The sequence below is a fragment of the Hyalella azteca genome, unplaced genomic scaffold, assembly GCF_000764305.2.
Source record: "Hyalella azteca isolate HAZT.00-mixed unplaced genomic scaffold, Hazt_2.0.2 contig10905, whole genome shotgun sequence".
In the NCBI taxonomy this organism is placed as follows: domain Eukaryota; kingdom Metazoa; phylum Arthropoda; class Malacostraca; order Amphipoda; family Hyalellidae; genus Hyalella; species Hyalella azteca.
In genome coordinates this window covers 8,299-26,484 of record NW_025940924.1, presented here as the reverse complement: position 1 = coordinate 26,484, position 18,186 = coordinate 8,299, and the positions used below count along the sequence as shown (strand labels likewise).

The window sequence follows — 18,186 nt, the reverse complement described above, 5'->3', positions numbered from 1 at the left end:
ACTAACCTTTTTACAACACTTGATTTTAACTAGGAAAAGGGGTAAAAAATTCGTAACGAAGTGTTGAGACTTCATACATATATCCATATATCATACATCCATTTCATATATCCGATGCTAATAAGATATTAATAACATTATATATTTTCGTGCATCATGTACAGTAAACAGATCTTCCGTATTTACAAATTTGTAAATATAAAAGTATGACTTTGGAACATATTACTGGTGTATGCACCATAATATCATATTTGAGGTTCCTTGTAATACAATACCCTGAACGCGTATATATCTATATATATAGAGAGCATCGGATGACAAAGTTACAGGCTGCAACGTTCATCACTTTTCACGGGTTAATTTTTTTTGCACTTTATACTTACGTTACCCTTTGCCCTGCCTCGTGTTCACCCTGCTAAAAAATGCCAAATTTTGAGCCGTGGAACCCGTCGTACCGGTCAATCCGGTTCCCCGAACCGGTTGTGCAAGAATTACTCGCAATTTTTCTCAAGTATTCAAGGGACTCGCCTGCAGACAACCAGGCCGTGTTTTTGTGATCAGGCCTTTTGATCTTGAAGTTTCAGGTCGCAAAGAGGCTGTAAAAGAGAATGGATCTTTGAAATTAGATAAAACTTTGACTTTCTTTCATGATGTGAATTATTTATGACACTATAATCTAGATTTAATTTTCTACAGTAACAGGGAGCAAATTTCAGCTTTATTTGCTCTAATATATGAGGCTAACAACTGTTAGCAAGCTTGACATTATTTCTTATACGATTTTAAGTAAATAATCTATTAATTACTTACTAATTTATAGAAACTCTGAGAAAGTATCTTAATTATATTTGTCTGTGCGAGAAATATATATAAACGAGTCAAAGACTGATTTTTGACTTTTTCTTTATATTCATTTTAATTTACAACTTCCATATAACTCGCAGCTATAAACTACATGCTTCCAAAATGACTCAAAATTATTTTTTCTATGCTCACCCCTTGAGTCTTCATTGTTTAATAAGGGTTAAAACTTCCGAATTAAACTACAATTTGTGTTCGCATTAAATAGGCAAGGCCTTGTATTTGGCGTAGCATAAAATATAGTCTCTGGCAACCCGCTTGACTTGAACGCAATGCAATCTCTGCGCGGCACAAATATCGAACACACAATACCAAATTTGAGCTCTTCTCGCTCGAGGCAAAAAATATTCTGCCATCTCCAGGCAGCTGACAATAATAAACAATCTTGATCCAAAATTAATTATCGGCCTTTTGCATTGGAGCAGCAAAATGGAGGAGTTCAATTTTTGCGCGACGTCTCATCAACAGCGGCCTGAAGATGACTTCTGAAAACCATAGAGGCGACCGCACGATTCCCGAAAATTTAGATGAGGAACGAAGACTTAATTACCGTCAAAATCATGAATATATATTTATCTATTCCTTCTTTAAAATCTATAAGAGACAATGGAGGATCGTGGATACACAATTATATAAACAATTAAAGATTATGCGATTCTATTTCAGGATTGTTTTGCAGGTGATTTGAAATTGGTTTCATAAAATAATCTGTACTTAAAAATAATCTGTAGCTGATTGGTGAGTTAGCTCTTAATCAGTGTAATAAATTGAATAGTTTTCCGTCAAACTGAATTTATTTTTCATTACAATAATTAGTGTATATATATGGACTATTTACATACGCGGCAATCTCTCCTAGTCAGCCGTATCAATAATTTATACATTAAAATTCTTTCCATAGACGAAAGAAAAACGAGATTCTATAAATATCTTTTAGTTTAGACCTGAAATTTCTGTAAGAAATCTATCTAAAAACTCAGGAATCTGCAAATTTCTCCGCCTGAAATGTGTTGAAAACCAATCAAACCTATAAATATTTATAATTAGCAGTTGGCAATGTGCACTAATTAGCATTTAAAAAAATTCAAAATTGGATTGACAAATTCAAATAAGATTGACAACACTTCAAATCATGACCCTAAAAATTGTACACAAAGTCGTACGTTATCAAATACAGAATACATTAGTTTTGGCCAAGCAACGAGATTACATTGATTAATGGAATTCACTATACAGGCGCGATTTCTATACGAAGCATTGAAGCAGCAGGCGCTGTGAAGTTCAAAAGAAGCAGCGATCAGGAGGCGTTGAAAATAAGAAGGGTGAGGACTGCGACGCGTGAAGCCTTAGTCTTATCCTGATTAATTGCATGGTCTTGAGGGGGACTTTTTAAAAATCATTCAAGACTTGGCATCTGACACTCGGGCGCCTAAAGAAATTGGTGACACTCGATCACTTGGCTTTAGGTTGTTAGTATTAGCCTTGACAGCAGATTACGAAGTAATTTTTTTTAAATTTATATGAGAAAACATTTCCACGTGCTCCATCACTGATTATAATTATATATCATACAATAATAACTTTAATTTGCTGATATAATTAACGGAATACAATAACATTGTGCTAGTTTAATTTGGAAATGACACAATTATATCATTGCTTAATGCAGTACGTGTACCTACACTTACAGTATGTGTCCAGCGCGTTATTTTAAATATATAACCTGAAATATTAAACAACTGTAAATGCTTTTCTGAATGTCAAACGCAAATTCTTTGAAATCTTTTCGCTATTTCTATTGGTATATATTCACTATTTAGCAAAAATTGCAGAAAATTATAGGTGCTTAGATTTAAATTCATTGAAATAGCAATAGCATCTATTTACAAACGAAGATTTCTATAAAATCTTCGTGAAAAAATCAAGACACGCACAAGACCAGCCAACGGCCAGAACTTCTCCTCAAGACCAATCAATAATAAACAAAAGGCGCTCTTTAGCATCCGCCCTAAAATGGCCGATGATTTCGCGTAAAAATGAGTGAAGAGCGAGGGTGCTCAGGAACAAGGGGAAGATACGGCCTAACTTGTGAGAAAAAGCTTCTCCCTCGCCAGCACCGAGGCGTGGTGAGAGATGGTATATATATGGCCGCCGTCTGCTACTACATATCATACTTGTTTGTGGAAATTAATTAATGAGAACTAATGTTACGTGCAATATTAAGAATATAATTTCTTAGACTGAAATTAGCCGCTTGTAGAATTATGTGATCAATAACAGTTAATAGGGGAACTGTTTTTAAAAGAGAGGTAAGTATTTCATTGTCGGTGACATGTGATGGCGAATAATTAAACTTGAAATATTGAAATAAAAACAAAATCATGCCAAGATTTGAAGTTTTATAGCAGCTCTAAAAAATATGTAAAACATTAAGTGTTAACTGCTGGCAAAAGACAAAATTGCTTTTAAAGTTTCTAAAAAATATCCACTTCAGAATCACCGATAACAACAATTATGCGCGATTTTTAGGCCGTCTCCTAATAAACTTGCTGTTACACTGATGAAGAAACCACAATCAAAACTTACAGCGTATAGCTCTTATTAATGTCCCAAAGAGTGGAATGTAACGCTTACACTGTTACTTTGATTCACTTCTATAAACAACGCATCCACAATAATGATGGCAACATCATTTATCTAACATGGACTATTTACGTTCAATTGCGTAGTTTCGTCGATCCACAAGAAAATTGCAAACTTTATTTCATATTCGTAAAGTTAGCGATTTGCTTTAATTTTATTAGTATATCGTTAGACTTCCATTGAAGTATCCTTATATCTTTTTTTATTCATGACTGCACCGCTACACTTCCATTGAAGTATCCTTATATATCCTTTTTAGTCATGACTGTCCCGCTGGACCTACATTGAAGTATCCTTATATCCTTTTTATCCATGGCTGCCCCGCTAGACTTACATTGAAGTATCCTGATATCCTTTTTATCCATGACTGCTCCGCTCGACTTCCATTGACGTATCCTTATATCCTTTTTATCCATGACTGCACCGCTAGACTTCTATTGAAATATCCTGATAAATTTAAGCTCAAGTCAGCCTCGCTACTCAGCATTCCTCGGCATCACTCCGGCCCACAACTTCTTGCCTGTCATTTCTCAGAAACAGGCCTTTAATTTCGACCAAATTTGACGTGTAAAAAGAAACTTGCTGAGAAGTTGAGTCCCACCTTCGGCCTTTCATCGTCGACACCTCGACTTGTCTTTCTTCCTTCATTCAATCCTGAATAATTACGCTACTTAGTTGGAGCTCATTAGTTTTGCATCTGCTATGTTAGACCTTATATACAATCTATTAAAAGTAAGGGTTTAAATAATATAAGTTATTCTTAATATATCTTGATTTGAAATTGCTATTTATTAAAAAGTGTTCAGCTTTATTGAAACCGAATAGAATTTAGAAGCGCGTATCGTGATTATAAATGACGTAGCGTTTTGATGAACTTCCTTGAGAGTTAAAATTTATTCAGGAAAAATTTTTTTCATTAAGAATTCGATCAATGTCCGTTTATTTAGTCGTTAGGAATTTTTTCTTCCTGAACATTTTCTTCCTTTGGCTATGTTTTCTGATAAAGCAGACATAATAACTGATATCTTTAATTTAACGTAGAAACCTTAGAATATCACTATCGATTAAATATTTAATAAGAGCTCATCACAGAAAACCAATTTTGAACTGTAAAATTCAAAAATAGCATTAAACTCATCAATTTTATATGCAAATTTTAATGGTATTTTGATAACGTAAAATTCTTACTTCAAATTTGAAAATGATTTCACGGCGTTCTGATTAGAATTATAATCTGATTTAAAGCCAACATTAATTTTGCGGTATTTATTTCCAAGGCGATCTCTATTTGTTTTTGTGCATCTTTGTAGTGATGAATCAGAGTTCTTATAATGCTCAATTTAAAAATTGAGGTCTATTTCATACCGGAATGTGTTTATTGTTAAGCAGTTTGACGAGGTTTATATTTCTAAGTAGTACATTGTGTGAACATTATTGCTACAAATGTACGCCTGTACTATTATTTCCAACATATTCGAAGACGGGTTTTCGTGCTAGGGAAGAGTTACAGTTGATCAATTTACCTTATTCGTCAAGCCGCTATTACCATTTTTAAATATAGAATTTCAGAGATTGTGTGTCAGGTCGAGGTACTTATTTATTGTACTACTTCACTTCCATGTGTAATTGGAACGAAATTCCAGGAGTCTTGCTTAATGAGTCAGTACCGTTTTTCTAGTGAAACTTTGAAATAATATTTTTTGCTTCGTAACCTGTTTTCAGATTAAGAGAATAAATTAGTTTCCTTCACATATACAAATACTGCAAGCATGTGAGGTACAGTAGCGCAGGCTGCAGTCAAGGATGCAGCAGACATAAATATTTTTGTTATTCCAGCCTAAACCTAAAATTCAAGGTTCGTTTGCCGAGCCAGTGTGCCGACGTCCGGAGCTAGGGCCTGAGTACGTTCATTTGTACGCGGCAGAATTGTCTGTACTTCCGTGCGTCGCACGACGATGCTCCGCCCAGCCTTTCTTCTTCTTCTTTGCCGTTTGTGAAGAAACTCCGCCCAAGCGAGAGGTCTTGAGTAGGCCTCTTTGGACCAAGTATGACCGCATGTCCCACTCGCAGCACGGCCCACAATGCCTTTTCTCTCACATGTGGGCCCATAAACACGTGATCCTTATTACCTCACACCCAGAGTTCAGTTTTGAAAGACGATCGTAAAACTGAACATTTTATTTTGGTTCTTACAAGCGGGATAAAAATGAACGTAGCAACGCACTAGCTGAACAAGAATGTGGTTCTTGCGTCTTAAAGTAGGGCTCATGTCCGGGGCTTGAATGCTACAAGAGTATGCCCGTCACGTACACGCGCCCAAAGCATGTTTAGCAATTCTCGGCAGCAAAGTCGCGCTAAGCCGCACCACTTTGCGCCCCAGCGTTGCAAGACCGCTGAAGGAGGCCCAACGCTTAGCTCCTGGGCCGATTTTTAGCGCATTTTTTCATTTATGAAAAAATGCACTATTGTACTCGCCATGTCCGTCTGTCTGTCTGTCTGTCCGTCCGTGATTTCACGTTTTATGCACTATTGTGCTCGTCATGTCCGTTTGTCCGTCCGTCTGTCTGTCCGTCCGTGACTTCACGTTTTCGTCGACGAGAAAATGCGCTCTCTGTCACTCATTGCAGTGAGTACTGAGTTATATTTTTTTTGCTATTCAGCGTTAGGAGTTCCTGAGAACGCACACCTCGTTGTATTTATGCTGAAATGATTTAATGCTATACGAGAGGCAGTATCTCACTGAAACCCATTTTTTAGCTAACGCTCATTCATGCTAGACCATTACCTACCACAAGCCTACTTTTTTTGAGTGGCAGGTTAGAGTTTAGGCTCATATAGGTTGGAATTACGTAGTTTGTCTCAAGTTTTCCATTCGGTTAGAGGCCATGGGCCTATTTCTTCAACGCCGACAATTCTATTCTATTCTATTCTAATAGAAGGTGATGAACCCTATATTGAGCTTGAAATATTAAACTATCGATAGCTCGAGTTTACTAAGTTCTATTCTGTAAATTTACATTACTTTCGCATATTTAAGTCCGTTAAGTCACATCCAAACCAACTAGAAATCCTGTATTTAAATTCTGGCATTCAATCCTACGTCCTTAATTCCCTCCGCCAGACTGATTATTTGCAATCTCAAGTCACAACAGCTAAATTTAACAACACTAACAATGCAATCTCAAGTCACAACAGCTAAATTTAACAACACAAACAACGCAATCACAAGTCACAACAGCTAAATTTAACACCAACAACGCAATTTTAAGTCACAACAGCTAAATTTAATATATTTAAATATAAACAGCAAACAGTGGAAGTAACGAATCGGACCGAAGAATTACGACAAATCGGATACGAATAGTGAACTATTCTACAACAAATTTAATACTGAACAAGAGAGCTAGAGCTGACAGTTACATAATAAAGCGCGTGATTCCGGGCGTTGGAGTTGAAATCCAATGAGAGAGGAACCGTTACGCAAGTCGGGATCAAGGACCCTAAAATTGACGGAAACCAAAATTTTAACGCCCATGTTAGATCTGGTCACGCTTGATCTTAGCGGTCCAATTGCTAGTAGTAGAAAACCTACTATATTACAGTCGCCATAAGATCACCAAGCTTTAACTGCAGAATTAAATGAATGTTTGCTGAGAAAATATCCCATCAACGGGCACCAAGTCGTGTTCTTCGATAAGTTGGAAAAAAAGGCGTCCGGAAGTTTTCAAATGTCTACTTTATCAGTTTTTCAATGGGTTGTAATTTATCACAGTACCGGGTACTTGAAACATTGTAGCAAACCCCGTGGAGTATTTTGGTACTTTAATTTTTGTTAAAACTGCCTTTGAGTAGTATTTGAGTAGTATTTCGGAAGCGGAATCTCATGAATAAACAACGAGGAGATTTACTGTAAGGGCTTAAAGAAGCAAGGGGCAATTCGTCGTAGGTCCATTTTGGCCTACGCTGGGATGGTTGGCCCCGTCTCGAGGTAAGGGAAATAATGATGAATGTCACTGCTTCTTATTAGGAACTTGATTTAAAAAAAGTCTTACTGGCGATATCTACATAATGCTGAAATTATATAAAGGTTAACAGTTTTCAAAAATCGTAAAGATCTCAGGAAGGAAAGATTTCGTGTATTGTAGCTTATGCTGTGTGTGTCCCTCTGGGTTTATCCTTGTATATGGTTTGTTTGTAAAACTGTCTTGTCTAGTGTTGTGTGTTGAGAATAATGAGGTCTTCGTACAGTCTCTTGTTCAGTATTTAGTCAAATGGGCATTGAAAATAGATTTATAGTTTTGAACTTGTTGCGAACGATTGTGTTTTGGGAGAAAATTATGGGGATTCCGTGAGTCGGGGAAATAACCAGCAGAGATGGAGTATTTAAATTCGTAAAGTAAGTAGTAAATCACGATTTTGAGTACGTACTAGAGTTGTAATTTTTATAATAGTTGTCATTGAGCACTATATATATTAAATTCATGAAATAAAATATGAATTAGGCTCTGTTGCACTATTAACCACAAAGTATATTGTCCTCGACGTAGCCCTGGCGACCAGCGCGTATTGAACGAGTCGATTGCTGCATAGTGCGCGTCGTTCGCCCCGACACCTCAGAACCCCTGTAACCCTTCGCCTGTACGTAGTGAGGTGGCCGCATTGGTCTAGTTAGGGACTAGTTTTATAGTCTTGCTACGGCTACGGAGTAAAAACTAGTAATTCGAAAGTGCACTGAAATTTCCACCCTCTACACTGTTTTTACCGTGAAATATTTAGAACGGGCTATTGCAACCCACTAACTCGGTATGTGAAATTGGAGTCAATTTTAGAAATACTGATATAAGTATTCTTATTTATAAATGGTGAATTATCAGTGGATTATATGTTTAAAAATTGAATCTAGCGTGAGATTGATCATGGCCACACTGGCACGATGACAATAATTTTTAATTCTTTATTGATTCTAAAAGGAATCATATGAAATCACTTTCCTGTATGTATTGAGAGTAATTCGATGTCTACAAACTGATATCTCCGTTACAATTAGAAGCATTGATTTTGAAATCTTAGGACCATAAGTTTGAAATCTTAGACCATGAGGTCCCCCAAGTAAAAGATACCTTGGTATCTTCCAAGAACACTATGTCACTATGGACGGATGTGGACTTCTGAACACTATGTCCACATCCGTCCACAATCATATTATAGATGAACCCCTCAAACCCCTTGGCACTTCCTCCCAAGCGACACTAGGAAAAATTTGAAAACGTACTAATAAGGCATCGAACCCGCCTCTATAGCTATGCCTGTCTCGCTGCTTCCTCTAACTGTGCGCTGCCAACTATCTAACTCATCTGTTCCAAGAATAATATAGAGAACAATAATTATTTTAATAAATTTGTTTACAAGAAGATGACGCTCAATACTCAAGTTTAATAGGTTACCTGATCGTAGTAGAAATTTTATGCTTTTTTTCAATACCACATCTTGTACATGTAGTTGAAGCGTCGCGACTGAGAGTGGCTTACAATCAATTAGCTTTAGATCTCATATTATTACACGCAGTCTATGAGTTTCATTTAAGCGTTTCAATGTTTTTTATGAAAGGCTTGGTTTTGGTTCCTTTCTTTCATGCCGGTGGAAGAAATGCATGCTGTTGAATGCCTGAAGAAATGCCTGCTGAAAGGAGGTGTCATATGACGGAGGTCTTGGATCAATATTAACGTTGGATTAACGATAGATAGATTCCTTGAAATACAGAAAATGTAAACGCGCAGAAAAAAAATTTGTGCGAGGTGTCGTTGTCTTGTGGTCTAGAAGTTTGTTAATTTTGAAAGAGAGGCAAAGGAAAAATTAAAATGTCAGAGGCTTATGTTCGAGTACAATAATCGTTTTTATTGTGCAGATTAGTCATGGATGTATCTGCTGATACAGGCGAAAGCACTGAATACAACTTGTGCCATTTGCATAATTTGCAACTCGAGTATTACTGCATTAAGTGCAAGACAGCTTTGTGTAAAAGATGTTTTCTGTATTTGCATCGTAACCACACTGTCATCCTGGCAGAAGACCTATTAGCTGAAGAATTTGAAAACGACGAGAAAAAGAAAATATTCGTTGATGAAGGGAAAGATGTCGTAAAATTCTTAACTACAGAAATAAAAAACTGTGACCACTACTTGTATTGCTTCAAACTATTTCGTGAGGAAGAATGCAAGTGGTTGGATGTTAAGAAAAATCTATTGACGCAGAAGCAAAGTTTGCAAGATACCATCAAGAAATTTACAGTTAAAGAAGAGCTCGAGGAGGCACCTGGCGCACTCTGGACTTTCTTACGAGCGAAGTCCTTTGTACAAGATGACGAGCTCAGAATGACGTTGCGTGAGGTCAACCACAAGATCGTTTACATTATGAGGGATGCAAATCATGTATTTTGGGTGAGCATTGCGTAATTAATTATTAGAAAATAATATAATTGTGATAAGGATTAAAATTAAACGGAATTCCACACATGCATTAACCTATTACTAGAATGAATTCAAATTGACGATAGAAGGTAGCTAGATGAAAATCATGAAAGCTAACTTTTTTCAAAAATCTGTGTTCACAGGACTGCGAAGATGCTGCAAAGTTAAAATTGTCAGAAATGATGCCTCAAGAGTTCATGCCAAATAACGTACAATGGAAGTTAACTGGGGATTATAAGGCCCAAAAAGCCTTAGCCACTCTGGAAAACTCAAAGAACAAACCCCAAGGCTCCGTCATAGTGCGTTCCACTACGGAGAAACCCGTGCTGTGTTTATCTCCCCTGCTAATAAAGTTGGCTGAGGCTGGCTTAGATATTGAACTGCATCTTCTGGGGCCATACTTTCAAAAAAAAGTTACGAGATCGTAAGTTCATCAGCCAATCATTGACGGCCTTTCAAGCAAAATCCACCAATCATAGACAAGAAAATAGAGCGTAGCTACTTACGTTCACTTAGCGAGTTTTGAAAGTATGGCAGCTGGACTCCTTCTGGTCACGATACTCGCTGCCGTCTGACTGTGACAGACTGGAGCCCATCCTGCGAGCTGGTCATGGGTAATATGGGAAGGATAGGACTTGATGATGAGCATCTAAGAGAAGAATGGTATACAGTATGAAAAGAAATTAAAAAATTACTTTCGTCGACAATAAGAAATTAAAAAATTACTTTAGTCGACAGCGAACAGCCGTTTAGGTTTGAAATTAAACCGGGATTGGAAATCAAAGTTATTATTCCCTATGTAGGAGAGATATATGCATTTAAAAAAAATTAGCTCATAAGCTCCTGAAATACTCCTTGAAAATGGGCAGAACTGCACTTAGCACCATGCATGTCTGCCCCAATGTGACGGAAACCAACATGATTAATTTTTCCTTGTATTTTCCCTAGATGTGTATTTATTGTCATCATAATCCATTGTAATTTCAAATTGATGGATGTAACAAGAAACCACCATTTAATTAACAGTATTCCATAGTACATCGCGAAATACGGTCTTTACAAATAATAATTTTACTAATTAAACTCCAGCGACAGGCTACGTGTCTTCTACGGGCACGTCGAGGCTAAATCACAGCAATCGATGAAGGATCTCAAGAGGTTCGGCCTGCGCTTAGAGGAGGCGAAGGACGTTGAGACTTTCAACTCAGTAAATTGTGGAAGTGGAATTGGTGAGCGTCATTAATTGTGATAAAAATAGGATTTTGTANTATTGTTGTGAGGTATTGTGCAGTTATGGTATGCTATTGTTGTGAGGTTGCAAACGATGGTATTATGAGCATTAGACGTGTCGTTGCAGACGCTCATGTCGGCTTCGCTGACGATCCTGGGAGTATTTTAAATCAATAACCAGTATCTTACGTTAAACAAATGCCGGTGTTTGGGGACATGTTGCAGACGTTGTTATAAGCCGTTCGAGACCCACTTCTGCAATATTGACAAGGAATAGATTCAATGGAAGCATAGTAGGGAGCTTTATTGAAAACCTGAATTATAATCAGTGACTGCATCTAATTTGTCACTATAACTATCTACGCTAAGGCGAAAAATGTTTTGGAAAATCTAAAAGAACGTAGCTCTGTCACGAACTACAAACTAGTGTTTTCCTCTTGATGAACAAAATGAAATCATTATAACCATAAAAAAACTTAACCGTCATCTCAAATGTACCATACGAATATTATGGAATGTGAAAAACAAGAGGTGGCACAGAGTGGCCTTGCAGAAAAAGGAAGGAGAAATCGAAAAGAAAGGAAAAATGGCAAAGGCGTTTTGCAAATACCAGGTTGTTCGTATGTTTGTTGGGTTTTATTAGGGAGGGGGACCGTCAGGGCTTTGGACGGTTTGCACGAACTGTATAGGTCCAAAACAGTATTTGAGCTTGAATATGTGAAGACTCTATAGCCTCATTGCACCAGGCCCTATGTTCGAGATGTGGCTGCTACCAACTTTGGATAGCAAATTTTTTCAACCTAAAAGTATTGGAGTATTTACACAGAAGCCTGTTAATGCGTGAGTGACTTGGTTGGAGTGGTGAGTAACGATGAGAATGACTTGGCTCCCTCACAATGACTTGGCTCCCACACAATGACTTGGCTCCCTCACAATGACTTGGCTCCCTCACAATGACTTGGCTCCCTCACAAACGCTCGCGGGTTAGATGCAGGAATATGATATTTAACTTGCATTTTTTGGCAGTCTCCGTGAGCAGGCAACTCCAGCCCGTTCACATCACGGAACAGGTTAAAGAGAATACTTCTCTTTGCTGCGTGGAGCTGGAGGACGGCGAGGTGCCGTGGCTGCTGGCGGTTGCGACAAAGTTGATTGATTGTCAGCCTCCCACGTGAGTTTTGTCTGAAGATGAGGTATCATGTACCAACCAATCTGGGCCATACTTTCAAAAAAAGTTAAGAGATCGTAAGTTCATAAGCCAATCATTGATGACCTATCAAGGAAAATCCACCAATCATAGACAAGAAAATAGAGCGTAAGTATTTACGTTCACTTAGCCGTTAGCGGGTTTTGAATGTATGGCCCTATCTATGTAACAACGGGTGGACGGATCTGCAATCACAACTTATATGTGGGATAACTCTTGACGTATTATGAGCATATGAAGGTGTCCGCTGGGTACGCATGTTAATTATGGTTCTATTCAGATTCCTTTAATACTTTTTCATATATTCAGTAATAATTGCAGTTGGACTGTGGTATGAAATGATGTGTTGGAGTGTGCGCCACTATTTTCGAAATCAGTGTATCTTGCATATTGTATGCACAAAAACTTTCAAGGTAATGTAAATTCAATTTACAAAAATTCTAAACTTGCATCTGCAATGTTATAATAGAATTTATTCTAAATAAATGATGTAGAATTAAAAAACTTCTGGTGAAATTATTGTTGTTGAGTTCTGAGTCACCTCATTCAAATAAGTTATAAAACTTCCTAACTTTACTTATATTAAAAAATCAATTTATACAAATAAATAATCAAGGCCTCCTTTAGAATTTGCTCATGGTTTCACTGCCAATTCCCAAACTTTGGATCATCTTGAGGCCCCGATACGATAGACATTGTGGCAAAATTTAAATGTTTCTATGTCAAGCATTCAAACTCTCACACAAATACACAAGCTGACATTCCAAAATAAAACAGATAACAGTTCACTTTTCATTTCTGGGATTAACGTTATGTTGACAATAAAGTTAGTTCTAATAATTTTTGAAAGGAAAAAAGAAACCTACATGATGAACTTGAGTTTGAAAAGCAAGCAACAAAGTCCGTTTCTTACTTGGTCCTGATGGTGGGAGAAGTTGGGTTCAAATGCCCTCAGTTTTCTTAACGTCTTGTGTTGGTAAGTCAATGATAATATATAATAATAACAATGATGTACACAGAAAGATACGTCCACTCCACGCTACATCGATACCCGCGATACATCATCAACATGACACTTTTACACACACGACACCTTCGCACAGACATCTGGATACACTACACATCCGCACCCACGATACGTGCACAATCACACTGTTAGAAAAATTACCGTTAACGGTATTACCGGCGTTTCAGTGGCCGGTCGGCACGTGAAAATAAGCACCGTGTCGCCGTTTTTATTCTAATTTAACACTAGAAATCCGTGAAACATCTGATAAAAACGGCGAAACAGTTTATTTTCACGGGGCGACCGGCCACTAGAACGGCAGCTAGTGAGACCGATTTTTCGCCGTTTTTTCTAACAGTGCACGTTCTGTTCTCATTTCTGTCATGAATGCGCTGAGGTTATCCCCTGACTTTCCGTCGTGTAAACTTTACAGTCAGTGCAAGCACCTCACGCATTGTGCTCTCTCTACTCAGGGAAGGTTATGACCTCGTCCTGCCAGCGTGTCGTCTGACACGTGACGGCGTGGCACAGTTGCTGGAAATGCCAGCATGCAGCTCGCTAAGACCAGTTTATTACTCCCTAGGCTTCCGCCACGTGTATCTTCAGTCAACCACACTCTCGCCATCCGACAGGGAGCAGCTGGAAGAGATGGCGAGTCGGAACGACAAGCCTCTCACCTGGGAACTGAATGAACATTTCTTAATTGAGTGAACAGTGTTCAGCAGCACCTCGACTCGTCCTTTTCTCTTTGGCGCATTTTCTCATTAATGGAAAAAATATAACTCAGTACTCACTGCAGTGAGTGACAGATAGCGCATTTTCTCGTCGATGAAAACGTGAAGTCACGGACAGACAGACACACGGACGGACGGACATGACGAGCACAATAGCGCCTTTTTTCCATAAATGAGAAAATGCGCTAAACAGGCGCTATATAACGCTATTGGGCACGTCATGTCCGTCTGTCTATCTCTCTGTCCGTGACTTTACGTTTTCTTCAACGAGAAATGCGCTCTCTGTCACTCACTGCAGTGAGTACTGAGTTATATTTTTTTCTGTTTCATGCCTAGTAACAGCGATAGGATATTCAACGCAGTTCTGAATGGGAGTATTTTGAAATTTTTATTTTGCATATACCGGAATTTTCAGAATTTTGTTGATGCATTGAAATCTTAAAACCATTGGCATTGGTCAGATTCTCATCATGCAATTCGAGTTATAAAGTTTTAACGTTTACAGCAGGATGGATCGGTCACTCGATCCAGCATGGGAAGCTTTCTCTCCAATTTCTTAAATTCCGTGAAGTTGGTTCAAAAGAATAATTAATAGCGAGCAAAAATCATGAATAATTTGAGATTACTCTCTCAAATTATTTATGAATTTCGCATAGTTTGTCTCTCATTTACGAAGGTTTGCAGAATTTGTGTGATTGTTGTTAAGCCTTCTTGGCTCTGGCGAGATTTCAACGCTAGAGTTTCCAGAGTTTTTTTTATTTGTGGTATTTGGACAACATAGTTTCTGCATGTCCAATAACAGAATTTTTGCAATGAATCCTATAATTTTTTTATGAACATTTTGATATAAAATATCAGCAAGAATATTTCAGATGAAATTAATTTAATATTAATTAATGTTTCGCGTCTGGGGCAGATCTGAACAAAAAGTAAGAAATGCACTTCCAGACTTTTTATTTCTTAATAAATATAACAGGCTTTTTATCACTAAAACAGAGCTATGCCAGAAAGAACGATTCAAAAGCCCACCATATGGGCCGGGGTAACGGCACTGAATTGTTAATATCAATTTACATGAGAATGAGATTTTAATTAGGTCCATTTATATGACAAGAAAAGACTAATTAAACAATTTATCCCTATAATGATTTTTAAACATATGAAGTGAAATCGATGTTAATTTTTCATGCACATTTTCTAATTTTTCAAATGTTCTGGTTACTTCACATACAACGAATTAAATAAAAATTTAACAGCTTAGAAGGCGAAAAACAATTTGTGTCATGCTTGATCGAAAACCTTTAGACTTCCCTGGGAAATCGTAAGTAAGAATAAGGTAATTTTTATCTACCGCCACTAGTAAATGATACTGATAACGATAAGTTATTTGTACCTGTTCAAATATAATTCCTCCTTTTGATTAATTAGCAACCAAATTGATTTCGTGAAAAAATAATGTAAATTAGTCTTATCAAAATTATTTAAGCACAGATTATCTGTTCCTCATTTTGCTGGATGAAACAGTCATTTGTTAATCGTAAAGTAGTTGTTATAGCCCGATCCACAAGCAGCCTGGGCCCATACTTTAAAAAAAAAGTTAAGTGATCGTAAGTTCATCAGCCAATCATTGACGGCCTTTCAAGCAAAATCCACCAATCGTAGACAAGAAAATAGAGCGTAAGTACTTACGTTCACTTAGCGAGTTTTGAAAGTATGGCCCCTGGGAGATAAAACAAGTTCAGAAGTGAGATGCTCATTCGTCCGAAAAAAGGTGCTGCTGTCGACATTTCGACATTTCTTTTATAAGGTATACGGGTGCAAAAGGTATATTAACTGAACCTTCTGCATAGAACAGATTTGGATTTGTTATGTTAGAGTTTACTATTCAAGTGTTAACCCGGTGTATATGTCGATAAATTTCAAAGAGTATTTAGAGATTCACTGGACATGTAGAGTACCGATGATCTCGGCGATGGAAGATAACAAAATTATTATAACGTAGTTGCCTTATATACGGACGGTTAAGCTCAACAGTCACCGTTCACTGCCAGAGCCATCTCAGAGCCAGTGTTTGAGACGGGGATTTTTGGTGAGATCTGCAGAAAAAAAAAACACCAGGGGCAATACTTTTAAAACTCGCTAAGTGAACGTAAGTACTTACGCTCTATTTTCTTGTCTATGATTGGTGGATTTGGCTTGAAAGGCCGTCAATGATTGGCTGATGAACTTACGCTCTCTTAAATTTTTTTTAAAAGTATAGGCCCAGAGCACTAACCTGCACTGGACCAAAAGCCTTGCATGTTCGTCGCCCTGCATATATGTAGTACACATAATGAATAAAGATATGAACCAATTCCTCGAGTTATTATTCATCATGCCTTCTGACATCTAATCGTATTATTATATTCTGGATGAAACTGTAGGAACTCTGCCTATAGTACACATAATGAATAAAGATATGAACCAATTCCTCGAGTTATTATTCATCATGCCTTCTGACATATAATCGTGTTATTATATTCAGGATGAAACTGTAGGTAGCCGTATAAGTACAAAAACAGGCGTACCGTTTTCGTGCCGGAAACGTTACTATCGTTTAATTTTACGGTAAGTAACTGGTTACTGTAACGCCAGTGGGAACGTTTTTTACGGACATCTTTCGAACAGTGTACATACCGTCGTCCAAATCAAAACTGCAGGACGACTTTCGTAAAATTGTATTCTCATTGGTAAGTTTTACTTACAATTTTCATTTTATTTGGTAACGAGCGAGTCGAAAATACATTACCAATCTCATTCAAGTGACTTGATGCATGAATAAATGAGGAGAGCTTCCAACAATATATTGCTCATTTTTGTTCATCGTTTCTGAGTCCGAACAACACATACATTAGGTATATGGATCTAAATCAACTTTGGGTTGCGTGATCCACCATTAATTTATTCCACTCCTACTCTGGGCCTATACTTTAAAAAAAATTAAGAGATCGTAAGTTCATCAGCCAATCATTGACGGCCTTTCAAGCAAAATCCACCAATCATAGACAAGATAGGTGGGTGGCTGAACAGGGGGGTGGCTGAACAGGTGGGTGGCTGAACAGGTGGGTGGCTGAACAGGTGGGTGGCTGAACAGGTGGGTGGCTGAATAGGTGAGTGGCTGAACAGGTGGGTGGCTGAACAGGTGGGTGGCTGAACAGGTGGCTGAACAGGTGGGTGGGTGATCAGGTGGATGAACAGGTGGGTGGCTGAACAGGTGGGTGGCTGCAACATCCACCAAAAAAAGCTCATGATCAGTACAAAGTCAATAATTTTAATTATTTAATTAAATAATTAAAAAATATTTAATTATTTTAAATAATCAAATAATAAATAATGATAATAATTAAAATAATAATAATTTTAATTTAATTAATTTTTAAAGCTAACCTGTTATTCGTGGACGAAATTTCATTCCAATTGAACCGAAGTCATCCGGAGACTCAAGGACAACCTGTAGATGGTTCCACCCTGTCCCATTTTTTTCAATTTATTGATAAATATGTTGTTATTAAATTTTTTTAGAGAGCCGTAATTTATTTTCTTACCATAAATATTTTGTTTGCAAACTTTTTTAGAGAGCCGCAATTTATTTTCTGGTGACACTTCCAAAAGATCCATTTATAAAATTTTCAGTGACAATAATACAACACGTTCCCTCTTCAGTTCCATACATTGAACTGTACGGCTTAAATACATTTTCACACATGTGTATAAAATTTTCGTACTTACAGGAAATTATTATTATGCTGTGAAAGTGTAATTCGTTTTGTCATAAGATTATTAACATAAGAATGTTTTCAAGAAGTTAGTTGGGATCATTATTATCTATAACACACTTTAATTTGCGTCTCGTAAATATCCTTCATTAGATTATCTGCCTGGGTAATTTATAATATTGTAATTATACGATTGTGCTTTTTTTTACTACCAGTGCTCTCTAGGCTCTCTTTTTTTCCTAGCAGTGCTCTCTAGACTCTCATTTTCCTAGCAGTGCTCTCT

The 18,186-nt window shown here is 37.4% G+C and overlaps 1 protein-coding gene across 1 annotated transcript; it reads left to right on the top strand.

The window, feature by feature from the left end:
• Nucleotides 1–9,414: 9,414 nt before the first annotated feature.
• Nucleotides 9,415–14,196, top strand: LOC108679589. The gene is made up of 6 exons (XM_018168241.2): nt 9,415–9,941; nt 10,115–10,360; nt 10,509–10,585; nt 11,061–11,200; nt 12,228–12,372; nt 13,888–14,196. Exons 1-6 carry the CDS (start codon nt 9,417–9,419, stop codon nt 14,123–14,125), a joined length of 1,371 nt encoding a protein of 456 aa, XP_018023730.2. The 5' UTR covers nt 9,415–9,416; the 3' UTR covers nt 14,126–14,196.
• The last annotated feature ends 3,990 nt before the right edge of the window (nt 14,197–18,186 follow it).

What these genes read in the sequence shown, in the direction of transcription:
- LOC108679589 (XM_018168241.2), top strand. Translation starts at nt 9,417, where the DNA reads ATGGATGTATCTGCTGATACAGGCGAAAGCACTGAATACAACTTGTGC. An exon ending in TAGATATTGAACTGCATCTT is followed by an intron (nt 10,361 to 10,508) that starts CTGGGGCCATAC and finishes AAAGTATGGCAG; the next exon opens with CTGGACTCCTTCTGGTCACG. An exon ending in AAATTGTGGAAGTGGAATTG is followed by an intron (nt 11,201 to 12,227) that starts GTGAGCGTCATT and finishes ATTTTTTGGCAG; the next exon opens with TCTCCGTGAGCAGGCAACTC.